We start from the raw sequence: 27,502 nt of genomic DNA on the forward strand, positions 1-27,502 counted from the left end.
GCATAGCCCTTAACATCAACGAGCATACAAGTCCCTATATCCATGTCAAGGTCATGGTGTCCTTACAAGGGGAACAAATCATGTCTTCCTACTACAAATATGCAGGAGAAATTCAACAATTCATCAAGTGCCTCTTTTAGACAGTCAGACACTTTTATCTCATACATGTAGTGTACAAATTAAGATCCAGGAATTTCATGTGAACACCACTGAGTGTCCTTTTTTCAGCAATTGTTGCATGGTCACCTTTTATAAAGGTCTTCTCAATCTAGGCCTTTTATAAGGGGAGAATTTTAAATAAGGAATATGATTAAATAACAGACAAGATTATATTTTAAATGAGCAAACAAAACAAACTGAATCTTTATGTTTATTAAGTGTTGTCAAACATTATTGCACAAAAAGTTCAATTCCTGTACACAGTCACTTGTATCACTCTTTTTTCCCATTTTTCCTTTTTTGTACACGTATTCAAAACATACCATTCAGTGCAACATGTTAACAAATTTCACTCATTATATATTTAGAATTACTAATCTTACATAAATACAATTAAGTCTAATTCCTAATTTATCATTATGATATCATTTGCATAATACTTTTTTTATACATTTTGTACAGAAATATTTTGCAAGTTTCTTCTGTTCAAAATTTTATAAAACTTAACTGCTACGTGTTAAAATGATGTTATGGTTAAGAGAAACCAGTGCCAGATATCACAGCAAAACTTTCAATGTCCATTCTTAAGTCAAAGTCACCACTAGCTTCGAGTGAGCATTCCATTAATCATGATGTTGGCTAATGCATTACGTCGGCGCCTCCATGCTCCCAAACCTTGCGCGTGATACTGCAACTGACGGTACCATGCCTTGGTTCTTTCACCATCTTCACCCTACAAAGAAATAATTAAAACAAAATCATTAATATTTACATGTTGAGAAATGTCAGTGGCATGTTTAATAATATAGATATTGTGCCTTCACTAAGCTAAGATCAGAAATAACGCACATCCTGAAAGAATATCCAATCCCCAAGGACCTCAAACAGATGTGGGCGACAAGAAATAAAAGAGATGTGCATTGTGTCCCAGAATTTGGATCAAAAGTTACCAAGCCTGTGTGATCTGCAAGAAGTTAGTGTGTGGAAACTATTGGAAACTGACCTGCCTAGACTGCCTTCAAAGTGCCTAAATTCAATAAGAATCTTGGTTAGTGCAAACTTGTCCATCATCTCCACTTTTTGTAAAAAGATCACTTGATTTTGAAGTTAGTTAACTTCAGTTCATTTTCTTAGATTTCTGGTATAGCAAAAGTTCATGTGTGAAAAACATTGGAAATTTTAATATGATGTCTATTTGAAAATGAACTTAAGTACTGTCTACATTACCCTAAGTGCCTTTTAAACTTCCAAGAAAATATGGTGAATTTCAAAACATGTTTTTGTAGTACCAGCACATAATTTTTCAATAATAAGTTTTAAATAAAAGTATGGTTATTTTCATAATATGAAAACACTGTTAATTGATATGCTAGATGAGTTCTTACAAAATAGGAGATGTTTTATAAAGCAAATCAAATAATCCTTATTTGTGGGTCATCGTATCCCACTGTGACAATATTAAGATGTACCAGAGGTGTGACCATTGCCGGGTTAACTTTAGTTTATGTATAATGTAACCGTACAACAGGGTTACAGACTTCATTCAGCATTTATTATAATTATTTTATCATTAATTGACCCGATTCATTAGATTTTACATTCTGATTTTCATCATTTAGATTGTAGTAAATTTAGGTATCACGCATATTATGTCATTTAATCAATGGATAAGGGCAAGGTAGGTAGAGTATAATAGGTAGGCCATTCCCGCTCACAGCGCTCTCATTGGTTGATCGCGCGTGACGTAGCCGGGAGGGCTCGAAGCGCGCGCCTGCATTGCCTGCATGCAGCATAGACCTCGATAATTTCTGATAAATAATTAAAAGTTTGGCGTTATTATAATAAAGTGGTACTTTACATACCACCTGCAATCAGCGATATAATACTGTTGATAGAAAATAGAAGAAACTCTGAGTAATTACATCTTACATGTATTGTTAGAACAATACATACATAGAAACACTGGAATAATTATTGGTTTAATTGCATTTAAAACTCATGTTTTGATGACTTAGGAAGTTGTTGAAGAAGGTGAAACTGCCCACAGTCGACTCTTTTGCGCTGAATACTTCTTCATATCATTTATATGATGTTTTTTGTTGAGGTGACGTATTCTAATGCAAGTTCTGACGTACAACGATATAATATTGTCGTCAAGTTCTGGAAATTTTGATTTTATTATATAAGTCAAAGTCTGCATTACCGGTACTCTTTCACATTTAGAAATATAAAGCCCGTGAAAACTACCAAAGAGTACCTCAAACTCCATAATTTTTGATACCATTCTTCGGTTGGACGAGTAAGGCCTCCTTTTGAAGTGATTAATAACCAGTCGTGAGGCACTTCCTTTGGCAAGGCAAACATTTCACCTTTATCACCCAAACTGTCATCAACAGAGTGACATTTGAATGCCAAGTAGTCTGCTAGGTACTTAATTGCATCCTGGTTTATGTTTTCAATTTCGAAGTCCTGACAAGTCTTCCATCCTTAACAACTCCAACGTTTCTTCTTGTTCATCTACGGGTAAAGGTGTTAACGGCCCCTCAAAAACACCTATACATAGTTCATCGCTTACGAAGCGCAAGAAATCTTCTTCATTATCAGTATCAGGATGAAAAATACCCGTATCACTCGGCGATGAATTATTTTCAGTAAAGTTTTCCGTTGACTAAATCTCACTTGTGTAGGCCTAATCAGGTAATCACCTCCAGAAAGCGCTCCTTAAGTTTAAGCCGTATCCACTTTTAAGGGGAATATTTTCATCTTTAGGCGCCCTGGAGGTCAATACGTCGAAAGTGTCATTGACTAGCTCGATAAAGTTGCTTTTAGCGTCCTTGTTTTAAGTATACCGCACTGCCAGAGCTGTGCTCCTGGAAAATAACTGCGCAGCCATTCTCACATTCTGACGGAATCTGTCTGTTAGACTCAGATGAGCCTCATTAATATGATGGGTAGTGGATAGGTCACCTGTTTGAGTTTGTAATAGGTGTTCTATTGTCTTCTTCTGAAATTCTGAACCATCAGCTAACGTCAAACCTTCATCTAAAAAGTGGTTTCTCAATAATTTCAAGATGTGGGGTACATCCAAGGCCAACTAGTGTAGCCTTGGTACATCACAGATCACCCACACCTTCCTTTTATCATCCACTGGATTGGCAAAAGAGCTCTTGTCCTTGTGCACGTCTATTTCCTTCCACACTTTGGTATTTTTGCCCCCCATGTCACAAGTTACTGCGACAATATGAATGTCACAAGCCTCAAGTTTACTAATTATGTTTATTAACAACTCCGACGCCATTGTCACGTCGAAATCATAAAAAATTGGGTTGCTTCTATGCAGCAAAGAGCCCTCGAATCATCGCTACCTAACGTTGCTGTGAGGCCCTAGTATGCGGTCATCAGATGAATCGTATGAAATACGTCCGTCTGTATTCATTTCATCAAATGTCAAAACCGCGATATTTTCAGACTCCTTGTAATTTACTGCGCTCCTCACGTTTTGGAAATCTGTGGTACAAGACACCAGTTATTTTCGATCCCTAATTAGTACATTGTGCCGTAGCACAATTAACTTTATATTTAGAAACCTTAATCATCTTTAACACAATAATCAACACAATACGGAAAATGTTACAAGACTGCGTACCGCAAAATAGACCTATACTGAAAGCGAGTTCCTTATCGTTCAATGCTACAGCTGCCGACAGGAGACCTCCACGTGACGTCAGCATGAGGCGATGTTACGCTGGAAGCAAAGCGCGGGAGTCGGGAATGAGCCCCCCTGGGATAAGGGAATTATGTTTGTAATTATTCTGAATGTAGATAAATGAGATTTGTTGATTTGAAGAAGTCATACTTTAACTTGTAACTGTAGGCAGATGAGCTGGCATGACATTGTGCAACCAAGGCTATGTTTAACCGAGGCTGTATTAGGCAAGAAAATTTCCATTGAAACTCCCAGGTGGTAACCGTTCTCTCGGGGGGGGGAGCTATTAACCCACATGACAAATTCTGTAAAGTGCATGGCCACGTGGCTTCTATCATTTGTCCATATTCGCTAGATACTGTGTGTCGGTGTGGAAGGGATGACGAGGTGGAAGGGAGATGAGTGGACATGTCGAGTTTATATAAGTCGATGTAAGAATTGTAGAATTGTCTGTTCTGAGTGGTAATTTGTAGTCGTCTGATCTGAGTGGTAATTTGTACTGGTCTAATACGAGTGGTAATTTGTATAGATCTCATGGAGAAACAGCAACATCTAATTGCGAGGTAGAATGTCTTAATGCAAGTTTATTACAGTAGTTTCACCAGAGGCTTGGTGCTGTTGTGTTTAGATGTATAGGCAGTATATAATATATCATACTTAACCGATGTATGCAGTTAACAGTCGTCAGTGTATTTCAAATTCTTTATTGAATTCTATTATGTAATTCACGAACTTTGTTCAAGAATTGAATCATACGTAGATACATCTAACATTGCGTAGAACAGTTGTATTTATTTCAACAGTCTCTATATTAGCTATCAGGACATGTGAAACTACTGTAGAGTAGATAGCATGCCTAAATATTACAGGTTCTTCAGTAAAATCTTCCAATTACTAACAATAAATATTGAGTGGACATAACCGTATGGAGGTAATTACACTTGGACAGGGAAAATAGGTCAACTCCAGGTTATGCAAGAAGATGAGATAACAGAAGACGGCTTCCAACTTCAACCGGAAGGTTTTTCCAGGAGTAACTATTTCAACAATGGTTGTTGCAGACGTCGGGTATTTACAGCATCAGACATGTTATGCATAAATGACATGAAGAAGAATTTAATTAGCAGCAATAGCACAGTTAATTCACATAAAATGCCAATAGCTTTTTTAATTTAGATATTTTAATAACATATAACATGATTTGCTTTACATCCCACTAACTAATTTTTTTTTTACAGTTTGTGGAGACGCCAAGGTGCCAGAATTTTGTCTCACAGGAGTTCTTTTACGTGCCAGTAAATCTACCAACACGAGGCTGACATATTTGAGCACCTTCAAATACCACCGGACTGAGCCAGGATCGAATCTGCCAAGTTGGGATCAGAAGGCCAGCGACTCAACCGTCTGAGCCACTCAGCCTAGCAATCAAGTTTTATATAACAACAAATCTCACAAGGTATTTTTAATAGTATTAAATTAAAGTATGGCAATGCAAGTTCATTGTGATGCAAAGTATAGTTACGAGTTCAGTTTTCTTTTAATAATAATAACTGATTCTATTTCCAAGAACAATCCTCAATTGTGGAAATGCAATGAGGATTTTTGTGTTCTAGGATATCATTTAAATTTCTGTTTTTGTTGACGAGTTTGTCAAAATATATGTGAATGTTTTCGTAATTGTTCATTAATTTACCTTTGTTCATTCTTTTTATGATTGTAAGATCTTGTTCAATGATAGTTAAAACGTGGCCTGTGGTGGCCATGCAGACTCCCCTTGCAGAGACTCTATTGTATCTTTCAGCATTCACATGCTCCCGATATCTGATTGTAAAATTGTATCCGGATTGCCGAACGTTGGATGATTTGTACTATATTGTGAGCATGTCAACCTGTAAATTCCTGAATCGAGGAGTTTTCCTTTCTTGGGAAGGTTCATTGAGTTATGATTGAAAATTCTGTGCTTTGCCTTGTTATTAGTTGAAAATGCTATTTTGTAGTTATGTTTGCTGAACAGATTTGTCACTGCATGAATGTTGGGGTGGTTGTAAATAAACCTCATGTATTCTAGGTTGTTTGGTTCTACAACTCAGTTCGTTTGTTGTTTATTTGTGAATTTATTAAATATTTTATTTATGTCATTCATGTTGAAACCATTGTATATAGCTTATTTATGAATGAATAAGAGTTCTTTTTCTTGCTTGGATTTTGAAAGAGGGTTTTTGAATGTCCTATTAATGAAACTGAAGTAGTCCAACTTTTTTTGTGCTTCTGGGTGCAGGGAACTTTTTTTTATAGTATTTAACTTAAATGTGGGTTTTCTGTAAATCTTGAAGGAGAAGTAATTTCTTTCACACTGTGTGGTTTCGTCTAGGAAAGTTAGACAACTTTCCTTTTTGTTTTCTAAGGTAAATTTTGTATTAGGGCCTGACTTATTTAAGATATTTATGTTGATGCTGTCATTAAGCCTGCTATCTATTATGGTGTAAATGTCATCCTCATAGTGCATCCACAAGTCCTATTTTTCTGATAATTTGCATGTGTTCAAGATGATCAAGATAAAAACTTGCCAAAATGTCGGAAGCTGGAGAGCCCATTGGAAGGCCTTTTTGACAGCAGATTTTGTTATTGAGAAAAATAATTGTGCTTGAGTATGAACTTAAAGAGGTTATGAAATCTTCAACCTCCGGTGTGCTATTTCGATTATGCTCCATTAGATGCTTCTTTATAATCTTGATTGTTTTTCAACAGGAATACAGTATTGGTATCCATATCTTTTATGTCGAACGAACAAGTAGTATGAAAGGGAGTTCATTTAAAGTCTTTAGTTATTTTACAAAAATGTACTGAATTGTTAATTGGAATTTTGTTGTAAAAAGTATAATTTTGAGACAGTAATTTGTGTATAAACTGAGATGTTTTGTATGTGGGACTGTCTGAAATATTTATAATGGGTCTAATTGGTATATTCTCTTTGTGCAATTTTGGTAGTGCTCTGGCCTTCAGGAGTCTCAGATTCATGCAGATCAGCTTTTTTATGTCTTGATCATTGAAAATGAAGGGTGCATTCTTGGGAAGTCTTTTTAGAGCGTTTTGTGTGCGTAAAGTAGGATCTTTGTTGAGTGTGTTAAACTCATCGTTATTAAGAAGGGTTTCAGTTATCTCAGTATAATTATCTTTATCTAGTATTACTATGGATCCCTCTTTGTCTGCTTTAGTTACTATTAGCCAATTTGTTTATTGTTTCAAGATCCTTATTTAATTTTGTGTTGTCCGGAAAAGATTTTAGACCTTTAATGAGAGTTGGAATTTCCTTTTTTTATTTCGTACTGCATATCATCTTAAACCTCAAAGGGAATAGCTTGAATTTCCTTTTCTGTTTCTGCTAAAGTTGTGATTAACTCTTTGTCTCTATTTGCACTAAGCCAGTTAAATTTGGGGCCTAATCCTAATGTCTGAATTTTTTCTTCTGTAAATCTAACTTTGGTAAGGTTTCTTATGGGAGGAAGTTATTTATTCTGATCTGGTGTTAAATTGGGAAGTGGCTTTCTTTTTTTCTTTTCTTCCTTTGGTGTTATTCTTTAGTTGTATTAGTTTGTTACCAGTTAATGTCATGTGTTTCTTATCTATTATGCTAGTCATTTATTCGTTACTATGCCTCTGAAAGGAATCCCATTCCAGAGGTAGGCGATGCATTAGAGAGATAAGCCAAATATATTTTATGGTTGAGAAAAAAAGTAGTTTTTTTTTTCTGGGACAAACTTTATCTCCCTTTTGAACCAAATTTGATTAACCGCTTTTTGGGTTATAAATTGGTGATCAGAATTTATGTTCTTCCTTTGGGTATTACTGAGAAAGTACACTGATGGTCACTCGTAATGAAACATAAATCAGGATTGGTTTCTGAATTCCTCTGACTGATTTTAAAACACATCTGTCTTTGGGAGCAATTATAAGATAAATATTGTTTAGCTCAGACCAGTGGCGGTGCGTTCTATATGTTCAGTGGTTCAGTGAACCCCCTAGAAATAGATAAGTCTATGTAAAATTGTTTATTACAGCCTATTCCTTTAATAAGCTCTGTATATCCATGCACGTAGCGGTATTTTTGACATCAACACACTGTTGCTCTTCGGAACCAGAGAATAGGTTTAATTTCCGGACTGTGGGAGCGGGGCCATGAGACGTAAGGAGGGTGCACAGGGTGAGGGGCTGTGAGGAGCAGGGAAAACATAGCCCAGGAATTCCTGGAGACTGGACCAGCGATAGACACGAGTTACATCGAGCGGTTCCAAAATTAGCCGAAGCACTGTCAAAGCGCAAGGTTAAAGTTTGCCGTATGTGGTAAGGTTTTGGCGGGGTTTTAATTTGACGATTTTGCAATTCTGAAGTAACTAACCGCAATGAGCCAGAATATTTTGGTAACTACGTTTTGTATAGTATCAATAGGTGTACGTAGCCTAAGTTTATGTAATTAATGAAAGTTTCATTAGTAAGTGGTGATGGTGATTATTGTTTTAAGAGGAAGTATAACCAGGCAACCATCCTCTATACAACACTAATCATAGAGGAAAAATGGAAGGGATCCTACACTTCGAAAATTAAGGTGTCGTCCAAAGAAAGACAAAGTCCACGAAGGGTGTGAAAATGAAACACTTCCTGGGCCTCGAGTGCTCTAATACCGTCGGGGTCGGAAAAGAACAAGACTTGATCAAAGGAGGTCGGATAGGATAGATGAAAGTGAGAGGTCTGGTGCAAATAAGTGGAAGCAATGCCAGGACTCAGTTAAGGGCCCCGGGGTCGCCAACCCACGCTGCCAAGTTGAGAGCCCCTGGAGCTTTTCAGCAGTAATACATGTTTTATGAAAAGTAAGCAGCAAAATACAATACATAAACAACAGTAGTCTGCCTAACACGTTCTTGAAGAAGTTATTTGTACGCAAGCAACGTCTCCAAAATCCGACGAAATTGGATCAGCTGTAAGTAATTGCACCTCATATTCTCTGTGTTTCATCTTCATTGTTTTGCTAACTTCTTCGAGCTGTAGCCGTATCCCTTCAAAGGAAAGTCATGTTTCTAATCAAGCAATGTCACTATTTTACATCTATGTAAACATCAAGTAACAATAAATCTCAACACGTTATTTTCGACAGCAGTGAAACCCAGACGCTTTCTCCATGCGCCGCTACTGGCTCAGACCATTCAGTTAGCTTTTCTCCACATAGATCATTTTCTTGATATTCCACTGAGAATGAGGACTAATTAAAGTCACTCACATACACAGCTGGTTGAGCAAAATTTGGAGGAACACTTCTGGGCCATGGGATTACCGGTAGCTTATAGACATTCACGATTACCACATTGTTGACTTCTACTATAATAGAAAAACTGCCTTTGTCATTGCTGGTTGAAATGAGACAAGTACTGTATTTGCAAGAGAACTGCATATACAAGTTGCAGAACCATATAACTGGTGAGTAAGAGGTCTGATTAACCTATACCTACGGATATATCATCTTGAGTGCAGCTGTGAGACATCAGAGATATGTGTTTCATAGAAACATAGTACACAATATTATTTTTGTTTGAAAACGTGGACAGGTAGTCATTGTTGGTTCAGAAGATTATTACTGCTTTAAGAGGAAGTACAACTAGGAAATAATCTATTTTAACACTAATGTTTGTCCAACCCTTGTCCCGTTTCTCTATGGGATCGGGTATGGGGTGAGATGAATCAGTCGTGGTGGATTTTTATGACCTTATGCCCTTCCCGACATCAACCTCATCAGAGGATTAATGAGATGAAACGAATGGCATGATATATGATAGCAGGAAGGAAGAGGGTGAAACCCGGTGCTGGCACATAGCATACTCCTGTGGAATAGCACCAAGGGGTCTGATCAAGGCTTAATGTCCTCATCTGATGGACGAATCACCATCAACAGCATCATATGCCCTCATTCCATATGAGCACTGTGGAAAGGTTTGGAATTTAATCCAGGCTTTTGGCATGCAATCTAGAGATTAGAAATTGTATACCACGACCTCCCCTACCCTGATATAGATGTTGATTCCCATAGGGAATCTGAAATATTTGTCCTGAATGAGTAAATTTATAATACCAATATAAATGGTCCGTTATTGGACATTATAAATTTTCCAGCTAACTCATTCTTGGTTGCCAGCGTTTCGCCCTGATGTGCTAGGGTGGGCTCATCAGTTGGTACCTAGCACACCTACCAACACGCTGGCTAGTGCATACCGTGGAGGCCACTGCGTGGCTCCAGTTAGCCTACGCAGTGGCCTCCACGGTATGCACTAGCCAGCGTGTTGGTAGGTGTGCTAGGTACCAACTGATGAGCCCACCCTAGCACATCAGGGCGAAACGCTGGCAACCAAGAATGAGTTAGCTGGAAAATTTATAATCTCCCCTACCCTGCCGGCCAACACTCTGATGGTGAAAAGTTTTTTGACCAACGGGACTCGAACCGGCTAACAACAGTCTCAGACCGTTTAGACTTCAATGCCTAAATGATCATGGCCACCAGATGGGCTTAACACTAACCAGAAGCCAGAATGGAAAAGCACTTCAAAGAATTAATTGTCAATAGAACAGGAAAGGCCTTGAAAGGCATGAAAACGAAAGACTCCCTCGGCCCCACAAACCTAGTATCGCTGGGGTCAGAAAAGAACCAGAGTTGACTAAGAGAGGTCAGATTTCCTATTAAAGTGAGGAACCTGGCACAAGTAAGTGGAAGCAATGACAGGACTCAGCTAACGGCCCTGTGGTCACCAACCCACACTCCCAAGCCCCTGGAATCCCCATTTTGTCACCTTTAACTACAGGCAGGGGATAACATGGATGTATTCTACCCCTGCCCCACCCAAAGGGGATGAAATTAGTGCCTAAAGTGATTAAAGGAACTGTTTGTAAAAAGGAACTTGGAGTTTTGCAGGACTTTAAAATATCTTAATCATAAGCAAGCAAGCAAGCTTGTAGTTTAATGTGATTGTGTAAACTGAGAACAGTTTTTTGTGAAATCCAAACCACAGGGCTTATCATTTCAAGAATTCCACATGCAACAGTCAGGATTTGAACATTATGTGAAACTTCAGTGACAAAACTCTGCTGTCACATGCTCTACATGTTTGAAAAGCATAAAAGAATATGATGCCTTGTTCTTATAAAGTAGCTGACAAATGAACAAAATGAAGTCTTACAATTCTGTTTTCCATGTTTTCAAGCATACAGGTTTTGATTGCAGAAGGACAGCATTATATAATACAAATTGACTTTATGAATTCCATACAAACTGCATATGAGCATTCTCAGAAAGCAGTATTATATTTTGATGTAAAACGTTTGCTGATTCTTGCTATAATATTCTATCATGGGTAATCTTTACAGCAGCTAAGGCCCATATTAATGGTTCTGGTGCAGAGATTGATCTTTAAATAAAAGATATTTGGAGAGCAGAAGGAGAATGAGAGATCAAAGTGAAGACAAAAGGATGAAGCAAGTTATTAGGTAAAAATCAGCCTTATTCATGGCAAGAGAAGGGAAGAAATTGCCACATCAGTGAAACTGTCCTCTACTATTCTGAGTTGCATTAGATTTGATGCTGCATGAAATAAATAGGAAAAAATTTAGTGCTCCAGTGGCAATGCAAATTAAAATTGTGAGAGATAAAATATCTACATGGTTTAAAGTGAAAATCAGCATTGTTTATGCCAGAACTAGTGAATTTTACAATGGCCACTAAAAGGTTTTGAGTGGTGGTGATGGTGGTGATTATTGTTTTAAGAGGAAGTACAACTAGGCAACCATCCTCTATATAACACTAATCAGAGAGGAAAGATGGAAGGGGTCCGACACTTCGAAAAATGAAGGTATCGGCCAATGGAAGACAAGGGCCACGAAGGGCATGAAAATGAAAGACTTCATAGCCCTCACAAACCTAATAGCATCGGGGTCGGAAAAGAACAAGAGTTGACCAAGACTGGTCAGACAGGATAGATGAAAGTGAGGAGTCTGGCAAAAGTAAGTGGAAGCAATGCCAGGACTCAGCTAAGGGCCCTGTGGTCGCCAACCCACGCTCCAAAGTTCAGAGCCTTTAGGCCCCTTTTAGTCGCCTCTTACGACAGGCAGGGGATACCGTGGGTGTTATTCTACAGCCACCACCCACAGGGGGGTAAAAGGTTTTGATGGAGACACTGTAAGTTCACAAGAGAGAAATAGTCAAAACTAAAAAATTACTTTACACAATAACTGTATCGCTCCTCTGAGGGACTGAACACCACTGTTTATTCTCTTATATCTGGTCCACCCGGAAGGAGGTAAAAGGTAACAGGTAATTGGAAGGAATGGTTAATTACTTTAGATATTCCATGCTTAATGGTATAGGATTCTTGGTGAGCATAAAATACACTGTTTAGGTGCAAGGGGTATCTAATTTCTTAGTGCAAGATGGAAGGAAAATAAGCCTTAGAAAAAATGTTCTAAAAAAAATTACCACAGCACTTGAAATTTAACTACTGAAGCAAGATTTGATGAACTGTAAGACTGTGTGAAAGAATGAAAGGGAAATTCCAGTCCTGTTTATATCTGATATTCAGAGCTTATAAAATTATTCTAGTCCCCTTTCAAATGTTTCTCAGTTGAATTTATTCCACAAATATTACAGTGGGGATTATATCTCTGTGTAATCTTGCAAAAGGAGAGGTGCTTAGCCTTGCTGAGAAAGACATAGTACAGATACAGTTCAAATTATTGCACAAATAGTTGGTCCGTGCTTGTTTTAAATGTTGAACATAAGCACTGTCAATAAATACACTCTGGATCAATGTTATAAACACTTGCCTCAGCTTTAAGAAAAAGCTGGTCCAGGCATTGACCATACTGGTACCACATTTCAGCAAAAGACAAGAATTTCGAAAAGAATGGGATTGATGTGTAGAGTGAGAAAATTCACTTCAGAGGCAAAGCATATCTACAAAGCATCTACAACATGCCCCATAACTGTGTAAAAGTTACAAGAGATCTGTACTCTTAGACTTTTCTTTGTGATGATATTTCTGAAATGAAGGAGAAAATCTTATTTGAATCCAGTCTTATGGATCTTCAAGAAGGTTCATTGTTTATAGTACCAGTAAATATTTTACCAAGAATGGAACCACTTACTAACTCCCTTACCAGACGAGTTGGCCGTGCGGTTAGGGGCGTGCAGCTGTGAGCTTGCATCCAGGAGATAGTGGGTTTGAACCCCACTGTCGGCAGCCCTGAAGATGGTTTTCCGTGGTTTCCCATTTTCACATCAGGCTGTACCTTAATTAAGGCCACGGCCACTTCCTTACCACTCCTAGCTCTTTCCTATCCCATCAATGCCATAAGACCTATCTGTGTTGGTGCGACGTAAAGCAACTAGCAGACCAACTCCCTTTTAGACATGAAGGAAATAACGTATCCAGGGGTATGCTAGCTACCCAAAGAGGGGGCACCAACTACCATGGAGGGTCTGGAAGTCTGGCATACTCCTAAAAAAGTAAGTGGGTTTTGGTGGGGTCCTCCCCAGGAAAATTTGAATTGAAAGATGCCCAAAAACATGATTTTAGACTATCTAATGATATCATTTTAGAAGACTTTAATTAAAACTCTGATTGTAAAATTTGTATTAAACATTGATGATATTTAAATTACAGGAAAGGTTATAGTCACCTCATTCCAATTTTCTGACCCTCGTATGTTAAACTTATTTTCAGAGCATAGTCAAAATTTTTGACCTGATTTCTCCAACTGACTATGGTTAGAGCCCTGCGTGGATATAAAAATTATTATCCGCATCTGCACTTCCTTTATCCGCACCCATATCCGCATCTGCAAATGGTTATCCACATCCGCGAACTGCTATCCGCGGATATTGTAAATATTAACTACAGTATATAACACCCACGGTATCGAAACGGATAGATCTGTTCATATAATACAATAGGCCTGATACCTGGCATCAGACCCCCACAGTCACAGGTTTATAAGGGATTTTCTCTTGCAACAACTACCGATGCATTGACCTTTTGTTTCTTCCTTCCATTACTTGCAGGCAGGAGCCAATTGGGCTTAGGTCAGATTTACGACTATGGTCTCAAGGCTCTTTATATATATCACAATTCTCCCATACCACTGTCAAGGGTCTCCTAACAACAAGCAAAAATAAGTGTATACCTGAGTGAAAATTAATAAACATTATCCGCATCTGCAAATTGTTATCTGCGGATATTGTAATATTATCAGCAAAATTATCTGCACTGCCATATAGTTTGCATCTGCCAAGACAATGCAGGGCTCTAACTATGGTGTATTTATTAGCCTCACACTAATTAAATGTATCCATACAATTTAGTTTTAATACCTACGTGATTTAAATTATAATTTTGCACCATTTATCTCAAATTCTTAGTCTTATATTCCTAAATCTAAGAACTTATCCATTATGAATATTTTACATTATCAGGCTGACGGCGAGAGGGCACCGAGGATGTCATGAGGGGAGGATGCACCGGAACATGTCCTGCTGTCCTGGTAGGCCAGTACACCCCTAGTCATATCTACTGAAAGTTAAGCTTCACTGCTCTAACAAACCTTCCACTAGTACTAACATACAGTGAACAAACAGATCCAAATACATTAATAGTTACATGGTAAACAAATTTTAATCATACTGAAATTTTCTGACATTCACAAAACTATAGAATAGTTCTACAGTATAGTAAGTAACCTAGGCCTCATACCCTAAATATGTAAGTTTCCTTTGTAGCTAGTTCCTGAACTTCAAAGTAGTCTTCCCAGTCAGTGTCACAGCAGACAATACACTTATCAAGAGACAGTGGATCCTGCAAGAGAAAAGAAAATAAATATTACTTTCAACAAAGTACTTCACATAATCTCTAAATGCACCATATCTTACATTCACATCAACAAGACCATCATGCAGTGTATCAGTGATAATGCTAATGAATCTGCATTATACATAAAATAATACATACAAAATTGGTAAGCCCATTTCAAAATTTTTTTGATGAATCAGAAAGTGAAAGCATCTTGACAAACTAGAATGAACATCCTCTTACTTTGGAGTCCTACTAAAGGATGGAATATTCTAATTCAGTTTCATGAATTTACAGTTCTTTCACCTTGTAGATACTAAATTAACTTTTACAATGCTGATGCTGATAATGTGCTTAAAATCAATTTAAGTGTAGATGTCTTGAGAGACCAGAAGGCAATAATTTAATCCAGTAGTGTGTAAATTAATCTGAACACAGTCATTTTAAAGAAATTATTTATAATGTTGACAGAGTCATGCATTCATGATAATTACTGTTCCCGCATTCAAGCAAATTGCATTGTAGGTGTATGGCAGCATTATTGTTGATATTGATGGACATTATGGGATGCTCTTTATGACACAGTCATCAGCCGAATGTCTCTGAGTAAGGTTGTGTACATTTCCAGTATTATCCTGCAAATTTATAATGGATACCAATCTGCAGAAACATCAAAAAGTTGCAACATTAACTGAGCATACTTCTATGGCATAAAGACAAATTGCTTTGCAGTGTGGTGTTGGTGTGACTATAGTAAATTCAATTTTGAAGTGATGCCAAGAAACCAGGTCCTCTTTTTTGCTGAAGGAAGGAAACTGTTGTTGGAAGCACAAGACTACACCAAAAGAGGATTGTTCACTCATTAGGACAAGTAAAATAAATTCCAGGCTCTCAGCTGTTGACTTCAACTGAGATTTAAGTCAGTGTGGGCAAAATGTTCATGTTAACAGCAGTTTGTTGGAGGCAGGAAAATGGGAGCACAGATCAGCTTAGCTTCTGATGGATACAATGTGCCAAAACCAACTGATGTTGGCTAAAACCCACACAGGTAGAAAAAAGTCTTAATTTACATGTGTAAAGAAACATCAGACGAAATGTCACTAGTCCATAGTCAATAAGCACCTCAACATCCTCCAAAAATTATGGTCTGGGAACATTTTAACTTCAAGGGGCCAGAACCTTTAGTCCCTGTTAAGGGTATGATGAACAATGACCAGTATATAGAAATCCACTGAAGGAGGATAGCTCCTGAGTTACAAAAACTCTCTCCAGATAGTGTTTTTCAGCAAGGTCTTGTACTACGTCACACCTTCAAAAACGATGAACATATTTTTTTAAAGACAACAACATTCTAGTGTTCCCTTGGCCTGAAAACTCACCTGATACCAACCCCATTGAAAATTTAATGGCCATTTGTAAGAAGAGAATGACATATATGTTTGCCGATATGGGTATGATTTTTTGTGCCAATTTCTTAGGAAATAATTTATTGTTAGGTCATCTGTTCAATACAGAAAGCTGTGTTAAAAACTAGTAGATGTTTCAGCCTTTATTGGGCCATCTTCAGCTTGTAGGTGGTAAGGTATGATTTCACGATGAAGAAATAAAGAATGTTTGTGTAAAAGTGGTGGAATCCATGACAAAAAATGTGGCACTGCTGTTATAAAGAACAAAGAAGGTCATAATAAGTGTTAAGATGATTTTCTGTAATAGCAGAACTGATTTTCAGTAGTTTTTGCAACTTTTATTAGAACAATTAATTTGCAAGCTGTGGTATATGTATCCGTATGTCCATCATGACTTCTCAGAACTAATTCATGGATTCCACAAAATTTCATAATCTGTTAATCTTGACAAAATGAATCTTTCATCAACTTGCTCATGTAGTTTCTTAATTGACAACCTATAAGCATCATCCAGTGGATGCCTTATATCCATCTGACCTAACATGACTAGGTTCATTTAATTCCGAAAATGCTGTTTAGAGGTTCCATGCTTCTTGATTTTGTCATCCACCTGTTATTGTCGACTCATCACAAATTCCAAATAGCACTCATGGAAAACAAAAGAATATATTACAATCCATACTACACCATATTGAGTCATGTTTATCTTACATACTACAGTTAAATTATCTATTATGTTCTATTTTTAGTGTGATATATCCAGTGAATAGATAAACCTGGTCTAGGTGGTCCTAATTGTTTGATTTCTAGCTTGTCATTGTACATAAGTTGTTTACCAAGAATGTTTTAAATTTCACTTATATTAACTTAAATACACAACATATATTCACATTATGTTGGTACTTCAAGGCATCAATCTAGAAATGTTCACAGAACTATAAGAAATGTAAAAGATGTGCCCTTCTCTATAGAAAAACAACACTTCTGCCCTTGCTACTCAAGCTTGTCACTGTACTGGTAGTCTGGTGGGTGTAAAACAAGCGTGCCCTTCTCAAGATGAATTTTGGCTGAGTACGCTTTACTTTGTGATGTCTTGAAAGTAATGCAAAAGGGAGTGACATGCCCATAGCAGGGTTCAGACTTACTACACCCACAGCGAGAGAGCAATATGGCACCAATATTCGCTACAAAACTGGCAGCTAATTTTTATATATTAATGGAGTAGTTTTGCTACAAAATAATAATAATAATAATAATAATAATAATAATAATAATATTTTATTTTGTCCGACTCGTTGGCTGAATGGTCAGCATACTGGCCTTCGGTTCAGAGGGTCCCGGGTTCGATTCCCGGCCGGGTCGGGGATTTTAATTGTTTCTGATTAATTCTTCTGGCTCGGGGACTGGGTGTATATGTCCGTCCCAACACTCTCCTCATCATATTCAGACAACATACTACACTACCAACCACCACAGAAACACACAATAGTGCTTACATCCCTCCATAGAGGGTTGGCGTCAGGAAGGGCATCCGGCCGTAAAAACAGGTCCAAATCCACGTGTGCGACGCAGTTCGCACCCGCGACCCCACAGGTGTGGGAAAAGCGGCAGGAAAAGAAGGAAAAGAAGAATAATATTTTATTTTATATTATATTTTATGGCCTACATTGGACCACTCTAGCCAATTATACAAAGAATTTCTTAATTTCCTATCAGCCCAATTTTTTTTTTTTTCATTCTGAGAGATGCTGCCTTCCTTTGTTCTGTTGAAAATACTCTCCCAATAAATCTGTGGTTAACCACCATAGTTGTAAATTGGAGCTTACTCCACTTAAGGTTCATTACCTTTGACAGTCAATATGGCAAAGTGTTTTAGGAACAAAAAAAGAAAAGAAAAAAAATAATAATATGAATGCTAAGAAATAAAGGGGGTGGGGAGACAGGCATGTGCCCATGCGCCTCTTAATGTCAGCCACCACAGCATTCATAGCTAGCAATGACGCACATACTTACCCTGAGTAGTGAGTATCTTCCACATTTTTCTTTGACTAGCAGTAAAGTGGCTTCCCGAACACCATTCTTCTTAGCAAACATTAGGGGTTCATCTGGTGGCTCAACAGGATAATCTTCGAGAGGCTGGAAAATATCAAACACTTCCAGTTCATTTCCAATAATAGTCATGATTTAGATTTTATCATTTAATTGTCAAGAATAGAACACAGACAAAAAGCCAAGCTGGATTAGAAAACAAATAGAGTGATTTATCAGGCAAACATAGAAATTAGATTAAAATAACTATCAATGTTATATCCTGATTCAGTTAGAGTCTGATGATATAATTATTTTTATTATCAAGCTTGATCAAGGTAATTATTTAGTATGATGACAATTTAAAAAACTTATTTTTCACTATTTCTGTTTTTTTTTTTCTGTACCTTTTCCAGCATTTACCAAACTTTCTCATCATGTAGAGGAGAGTCGTACAGTATGGGCCAGCTTGCAGTACCGGCCATTGCTGGTTTTCGGTTTTTGGTGCTAAATGGCAGTAGCTTACAAGTGGCATATGAAGGATGCTACCCCACATGTCATACTTTGGGTGTTTTGTTTAGCGTTCAGTCTTGTGTGAGATATGAGTGTTGTACATTGGTTGGCTTATGATTGCATGTGAAAAGTTATTTTCAAGCCCCAGGTACTCCATTTCCAGGAAAGCTGTTGGTTTTGTTTCAACATTTATATTATATATATTTTTTAAGGATGCTATAGCTGGTGAAAGTTTCATGACATCGCCTATTAAACAATATTCAGTTGGGGAAGTTCCTGACATGAGTTTCGTACAGTGCAAACCACCCATATGTCTTCCTGTACCGGCCATTAGGACTTTTAAAGAAATCAAATTCTATCTACTTCTTTACACTTTCCAGGGTGAAAAGATCGAGAAAAGGTGTAAATTAAAAGGAAATTGGACCGAGGACGGAATGAAGATGGCACTAAACGAAATTATTTCTAACAAAATGACAGCAAGGCAGGCTGCTGAAGCTTTTTGTGTGCCAAGAAGTATGCTAGGAGATTGTCTGAGAAGATTTAAAAACACCTTTGATGATGACATTGAAAATCAGTTGGTTACTTATATGAAGGATCTAGATAGTAAATTCATGCCCCTGAGCAGGGATTAATTTATACAATTAGCATTCGCTTTGGCTGAGCATTTAAAAGTGCCTCACCAGTTCAGCAAGGAAAACAAAACTACCGGAAAGCAGTTTTATTATGATTATTATGTAAATATTAAGGAAATTGAAGGAAACACAGTATGCATTATTTGTTGTGAGTCATTTGATGAAGAATGGGTGGTGCATTGTATGAAATGCAAAGACTGGCTGCATGTTGGATGTGTAGACCTAGAAAATATTTAGTATTTTGTGTGTGTTTATTGCAAAAAGTAAACTAAACTTGAAGATAATGGATGTCAATTCCAGTAATTCTGTATTTTCATGTTCACTGTGTAGTTGTTTGTCGTTAGTAATTTGTAAGACATATATATCTTAGAAAATAGTCATTGGCCGGTACTGGAAAAAGATTTTTGTAGAAATTGGAAATTAAGCTTTGCTGTATTTTTAAATATTAGAAACTTTTGACAAGATTTTATGAAACTCATACCCTGCCATTGCAAAAGCATTTAACAAGATTAGTGTATTAAAATCTCATACCATACATCATTTTATTTTTTATAAGGGAACAAGTTAAGGTGGCTGGTACTGTGGAACTCACCCCTACTTTCCATATCAACACAGAGGATCCCTCAAGAATGGTCAAAAGTGGATGCTCACCTTGCTGATGAATTTAGAAAGTAGAAATCAACTTATCAATTACCAAAAAGAAATTGATCTGGACAAGTTGAAGTTGATAGAGGGGCTCATCCAGTTTGTAATTTTACATATTTTGTTCTTGTGTCTCCTTTCTATTACTCTCTTTCTACCCATATGAACTTATGATGACATTCGTCCTTTGTTTATCTTCCATTCTCTTTAATAATTTCGTGTTTTTGTCATATATATTATCAATTTCAGTTGTTATCTGCATTCTACACACACATACACAAAACATGTGGCCTCTGGAAAGGCCCAGTGGAGGTCTTTCATGTTGACACCTATAGGCGACTTGTGCATTTGTGAGGATGGGACCCTATCTATGATGAATTCTAATGCTTAAGATGGCACACACACCCAAACCCCCAAGCCATCAGAATTGAATGTTGAAGGTTAAAATCCCCAACCCAGCTGGGAACTGAACCCTGAGCCCCTTGGATCAAAGGCCAGCATGCTAACCATTTAGCTATGGAGCCTGATAATTTTTTCCAAATGATTAAATGCCATTAAAAGGGTAAAAGCTGATGAACCTAGGTTCTCTCTTTAACCATGTCAAACAATGCCTTATTCTGAATTCACATTCTTTCTCTGTAAATTTTTGTAGTATGATATAAAACAGCAGAAAACTTACACAAAATTCAGTTGAGATTTCGAACAGTTTTCTGATGATCAAATGAGAATATAATGGGAGTAATGAAGGCTCTAAATGGTTTTAAAGAATGAGGGAAAAACGTTTTCTACTACTGGTTTCACAAACATGCTTATGAATTCTGTAAATAGTGTTACCACTGAAAATGAAAATGAAAACCTACAACCTGTTTTCCAGCCATTGACTGGGTCAGGGTTGTAACGAATGAAACATATATAGGCTGTTATTACAATGGGGTCGCCACTCCCAAGGTGATTTATTAATGAGTGATAAATGCTGTATGTATGTTTAGTCCTCAGCCCGAAGGCTGGTTGGATCCTCAACAGCTCTGCCATTAGCTGTCATAGATGGCCTAGGCATCACTGAAGAGGCGTACTACGGAAATGAGGAGCGAGGTAGTTTCCCGTTGCTTTCCTCACTGAGCCAGAAGTTGCTATTACATATCAGTCTGCCAAGCCCACTGAAATGCATGCACCAACCGACCCTATGAGCAATATTTTCACACCATTCATAGCAGGGACTGGCTGCAGAAGGAATGGCATTACTAGCATCACTCATACCTCAGTCACTTTCATTTTGTCAAAGCCAAGGTTAAAGCTGAGACAGATCAATGAAAGTAACAAGATTGCTCTAGCCCATACCAGAAGACATAGTGCACTGTAAACACTAGGTCCCGCCAGCAAAGGCATTGATAAATGCTATGAAATGGTAATGGAGTGTGTTGTTGGAATGAAAGATGACAGGGAAAACCAGAGTACCCGGTGAAAAACCTGTCCCGACTCTGCTTTGTCCAGCACAAATCTCACATGGATTGACCGGTATTTGAACCACGGTATCCAGCGGTGAGAGGCCGACGCGCTGCCGTCTGAACCACGGATGCTCTAGTGTTACCATTATTTGTCATAAATATTGTAATAAATTAGTGATAAAATGGTGGAAGAGAGAAGTGAAGAAAAGTAATATTCTTTAGATAATGCATTTTACTGTAGATGAGAAAATAATGGTACAACTGAGATGAGAACATTCTATACAACTTTCGAGAGAAACCTAATAATGTTATTGGCTTGATGTCCCACTAAATACTATTTTGATGGTTTTCAGAGACACTGATATGCTGGAATTTATTTCCGCAAGGGTTCTTTTAAGTGCCAGTAAATCCATTGACACAAAGCCAACATATTTGAGCACCTTCAGAAACCACCAGACTGAGCTTGGGTTGAACCTGCTAAGTTGGGGTCAGAAGACCAGCGCCTCAATCATCTGAGCCACTCATCCCAGCAAGAGAGAAGCCTAAATATCTCCTAAGGACACCCTAATTACAAGGCCATTTGTTCATGCATCAATGATTGTCCTTTCCATTACAGTAATGTATTTATGTTGAATCCTTAGTTCAAGGTCTGATTGGATCCCTAACAGTTCTGCTATCAGGAGTCACTAAGGAGAAGTGAAGTAGGTAGCTTTCTGTTGCTGTCTTTACTGAGCCAAAGGAGCTATGTGTTTGCTAAGCCAATTGATAAATGTATAAATGCAATTTGCCATAAGGAACAACATTTTACAACATCCATCACAGGGACTGGCTGCATACAGAATGATGTTAATAGCATCACTTTCACATTGTCATAGTCAAAAGATGAGACTGAGACAAAGCCGATGAAAATAACTCATTTGTTCTAGCCCTTACCAGAAGGCATTATGCAATGTAAATACCAGTACTTGTATATCAACAGAAATCAAACAAAGTGATACCTTTCACCCTTAATAATTTTTGTGATCACAGACATTACACTTAATACCAGATAGTGCCTCAATTATCCTGCAGTGATCCTCAGTTGTTTTTGAAAGGCTGAAACGATTTTGTATATATCATTTTCAACAGTTTGTTTGATCTATTAAGAATCATCATCATAATTTTCTACTCCAGTTTCCTGGGTTCTGTTGGTGAACCTCTCCCATTCTGTCTTACTGAAGTACATTCTGTTGTTAATGATGCCCTCCAGGGCCTTTTCCCAATTTGCAATGTCCATCTTTATGATGTTCCATCCAGTGAGTTCTTGGTCTTCCCACTATCAGTTTTCCTGCCACATGTCTGTCCAAGTTAACTTAAGCTGTCCTTGATGGCTCCATCCTCATTACATACCCAAACCATGTCAATCTGGATATGCTGATCCAATCTAACAATGATGTCTCTATGAAAAACTGGAACCTCAAAACCGCTGTTGGCTATTGTAGTGTATAGAGCAAGGAGGTAGTCCCAAAATAAATGAATTCACAAGTTTGCACAGGCTACCATACTTAAGAAGAGGGAGGAAAAAGGTTTATTGATGAGTGTTATAGATGTAATACTGGGTGAGCAGAATAAAGTGGAACCGCTCCATCCTGTGCACGGGAATTCCTGAGTGAGTGCGTCGGCCGGTTACAAAATACAGTGCCCGATGTACTGAAGGCCGCGCTACCATGCCAGGTTTCAGTCTTTGTTGAATGTTTGCAAACGAGGCACGTGTTTCGTTGGTGACATTAGTATAGTGTGTGAATTCAGTGAAATGGCTCAGGTGGCTCAAGTCGGGTATCGGTATTCTGTTTCCCAAAGAGTATTCACTTACGACTCATACATCCATACAGAAAGTGCGAGGGCCATAAGGAGATTATTTCAAGAGAAGTTTCATGATGTTCAAGTTCCAGGTCGGACTTCAATTCATAGATTAGTAAATAAATTACATGAGATGGGAAATCTTCTTGATAAGAAACATAATAAACCACATACAGTACTCACACAAGAAACTGTAGGTAATATTGGTAATGCTCTGGAAAGGTCTCCTACAAAATCACTTCAACGACTTGATCAGGAAATGGAAATTTCCTATGGTTCTGTTCGAACAGCTTCAAAATTACTGGTAATGAACAATTTCCTAAGCAGGTGCCAGAAATGTCTGAACAACAAAGGGAGGCAGTTTTAACATCTCCTGGCATGATATATGTGAGTACTTTTATTCTTGTTTGTTTGTTTGTTTGTTTGTTAGAAATAGCTTACACAACAATGTATTTACAGCGGACTTCCTGTCACGCACGCACCTCCCATGCAGGCTGCACTGCCAGGCTGCGGGACTGGTTCTGCTTTATGTTTCTCACCCTGTATGATCATGGATATGGGTACTTCAAAAAATTGTGCACCCTGGACCTTACATTAGATCAGAGAAAGAGATGTTTACTACAGCTGTTGCCCATATAATATATCCAAAAAAGCACTTGTTTAAGCTCATACTTCTTTTCTGCTTTTGTTGTGTATTTCTAAGGTATATTGAGGAAGAAGATCAGAGTTTCAAAACTACAGGACAGGATAGAAAGAAACAAACTGAAATGGTATGGACAGAAGATTCAAATAGGATAAGATCAAGCTCCAAAGAAAGTATTTACAGGGAATACAACAGGAAAGAGACCACAAGGAAGGCCTCAAAAATGGATGGGTACAGTGGAAGAGAGCACAGAAAAGAGAGAAGGAAAAGAGTGTTGGAGAAACAGGGAATGCTGCAGGTCCTTGATTCACAACTCAGCCCAAGAGAGAACTGGAAATTGGAACTGAAGAAGAAGATTTCTAAGGTATACTTGACTTCTGTAATACTAGCATTACTTCCATACCTGTTTTGTCATTTTCTATCATCATCTATACAAAGATATTATGGTATTGGGATAGGTGACCTATGTGTTATGTACAGTACCTTAAAATGTAATTTAAGACCATAAGTTCAGTCATACTTTGGGAACTTACAATATGATGATATATTACCTTTCCTTTGGTGACAAGAACAGCATTAATAGGATTAAGTTTAACAGTTCTGCCCCTTCTCCAATTGTTATCTGTTGGATTTGTGAAGAAAAGCTTGCCTTCCATTGCAAAGCGTATCTCATCAGGGTTCCACTCCAGAATATCTAGAGCCATCTGGAAATTATACAAGAAGTGAAGATTCAATGTGCATTTTAATCCTGAAAACTGGTATTAAATCAAATATAAATTATTCACCTTTGAAACTTATTTCATAGGGAAAGGTATCACCAGTGTTGGGGATGCGTGGGATCTGATATGACAGTGCAGGAAAAGTTTAAGGGAACATCAGTTGCAATCAGTGGGATACTGACTAGAGGGTGATCGAGGATTTAATTGAGACTATGGAATGGGTGTGTGGGAAACTGGGTATGAGATTCGTAGATCCTAATGGTTAAGTATAAGCTAGGGATCTATGCTCAGATAGCTTTCACTTGAACCATAGTGCTACATATAAGTTACAAGGTTTGTTTAGGAGGGTTTCAGGGAGGTACATTCAGGAAAATTTGGTGAACTAGAAAGGGGGGGGGGGGGGGACGTGAGTACAGGGAGCTGAAGTCAAATAAGGATGTCATAAAGTTGTTGGTGTTAACTGCATAAGTACAACAAGGAAAGGAATAGAATGAATTAAATTAATACATACAGTATATATTTACCAGACTAGACAAGACAAAAGAGTGAACAAACGGGTGACTACATTTCTAGAAAACAGAATTCAATCAATTGATGGAGATAAGAAATTATCTGACCCTGTAATCATTAAGAGGAGAGTTCCTCAGGGTAGTATTATTGGACATTTATATTTTCCTATATGCCGGGTGATTCTCTTGTGCCTACTAATATTGTTTTATGCAGGCCTACTAACTGGTGGTTGTATATACAGTCATGAAAACAACTTAGGTTTGAATAGAAGATTCCAGCTTCCAAGACTTAAAACTTATTGGCTAACCTATGCAATTAACATAGGCTACATATGTTTAGCTTAATATCTTGTCATCTATATTAGTGCATGATTGGTCCTTTTCCAGAACATCTTCAACTAAGACAAAAAGTGTACAGTACAAAAATTGACACAAACAGATAAAACATTAGATGATAAAAACATAGCTTAAAAAAGTTCAACATTGATAAAAAATTGGATAGAAACACTTTAAGAAAGTGATGTTAGGTCCATGACAAATTACATCTACAAGTGAGATGTGTCTCTTGCGTGTTATCTTCATATTTCATTTGCTTTGAGAAAACAAATCTTGCTAACACTATTACATAGATTAGTAACGCTTGTGGAGAATAAATTTTTTCATGGAATGATATCAGTAGAAACTCAAATGGCATTTTTAAATGCAAGAGATCAAAATAAGAAGATTAAGTTGGGTTGGAATTCAAGAAGACAAATTGGGGCATATCTTCATTTATAGGAACAGGAATTCTGGATTGGAATAATTTACCAAGGGAAATGTTTCATAAATTTCCAACTTCTTTGAAATCATTTAAGAAAAGACTAGGATGCAAGAAAAAAAAAATGGCCACCTGGTGGCCATGATCATTAAGGCATCAAGTCTATATCATCCCACAACATGGTTAGCCAGTTCAAGTTCCATTGACTGAAAAGATTTTCACCATCAGAATGTTGGCCAACAGGAGAAGAGAGGTGATGGTATACAATTTCTAATCACTAGATTGCAAGCCAAAAGCCTGGATTAAATTCTGAACCTCTCCATAGTACTCATATGGAGTGAGGGCATTTGACGCTGTTGATGGTGATTCATCCATCGGATGAAAACGTCAAGCCTTGAGCAGACACCTTGGTGCTATGACAGGAATAGGCTATGTGCCAGCATCGGGTTTTACCCTCTCCAGTAGTGGCATTCAGAAGCTCGCCCCCCCCCCCCCCCCGCGCAATAATTTAAAATGGACCCCCCAATAATAATAATAATAATAATAATAATAATAATAATAATAATAAGAGAAGAAGAAGACCAAGAAAAAGAATTTACAAAATTTAGTTTTCAAATCCAAAAGGAGTAAAAAACACACACGCACACGCGCACACACACACACACACACACACACACACACACACACACACACACAAAACATGTGTATTACAATTATAGTAACCAAAACACGCTGACCGTCACAATGTTAAGAAATAATCTCATTCCTAGGACCAAATGATTTACAACTCAACCATTCATCGTAGGCCTACTTAGCTACACTGACTGCTGAGAGTTATAAATAGGCTCGAAACTTCAGTATTTAGAGTTTACATAAGGAGGATGTCTTTGTTATCGCATCTTCTCTGACTGCTGTCGTCAATAGGAGTACGGTAGTCATTTCTGAAAGAATGTGGCTTTCCCAACCTGTTCCAATAATAACCATCAGAGTGGCCATGTTCATGGTGAGTAGTGTTTGTATGAAGTACAGTAATTCTAATAATGATCATATTTAATGTATAAGGTATAAAATACTCTACCAAGCGAGTTGGCTGCTTGTCATGGGTGATGGAACTGTGATCTTGCATTTGATAGTTGGTGGGTTCAAACCCTTCCATTGGCATCACTATTTTGGCGTGTGGCCTCCAAGGAGGCCTGGTGCAGTTTTTCCTATTGACACCCATAGGTGACCTTCACATTTGTGAGGATGGGACTCTACCTTGGATGAAATCTGATGTTGAAGATGGCACAAAATCACCAACCCTGCCAAAAATTGAACCAGAATCATTTGGACAGTCACAGAGCTGGATATCGGAACCCCTGAATGTTAGTTCTCTGTTGTTCCCGTGTTCACATCAGAATTAATGTCCGATATTACCAGTGTTACAATAGCCAAATTTAAGTCTTTATATCTCTGAGGCTTGTGCAGCTTCAACTTTAAACTGAGCACAGCTTTCATTAGCATCTCTTGTAAGTTCACTGTACCAGAATTTAAAATGTTCATGTAAGAAATCTAGCAAGAGAGAAGCAGCTACTTATCATGTACGGTGGCATGGATGGAGTATACTTAAAAGGCAGCCGTGATCCAC

The 27,502-nt window shown here is 37.7% G+C and overlaps 1 protein-coding gene across 2 annotated transcripts in view; it reads right to left on the reverse strand.

Annotated features, from left to right (window-relative positions):
- Window positions 1-352: 352 nt before the first annotated feature.
- The window catches only part of LOC136856948 (uncharacterized), a 674,709-nt gene continuing 647,559 nt past the window's right edge, over window positions 353-27,502 (reverse strand). For both annotated transcript variants that reach the window (XM_067135239.2, XM_067135238.2), the window contains exons 11-14: window positions 24,442-24,594; window positions 18,162-18,284; window positions 14,647-14,748; window positions 353-892 (exon numbers count right to left, since the gene is read on the reverse strand). In XM_067135239.2, coding sequence (XP_066991340.2) covers window positions 761-892; window positions 14,647-14,748; window positions 18,162-18,284; window positions 24,442-24,594 — 510 coding nt within the window. In that variant the 3' untranslated portion in view covers window positions 353-760. The remainder of the gene's footprint in view (window positions 893-14,646; window positions 14,749-18,161; window positions 18,285-24,441; window positions 24,595-27,502) is intronic.

Source organism: Anabrus simplex, chromosome 1 (assembly GCF_040414725.1).
Source record: "Anabrus simplex isolate iqAnaSimp1 chromosome 1, ASM4041472v1, whole genome shotgun sequence".
Classification (NCBI taxonomy): domain Eukaryota; kingdom Metazoa; phylum Arthropoda; class Insecta; order Orthoptera; family Tettigoniidae; genus Anabrus; species Anabrus simplex.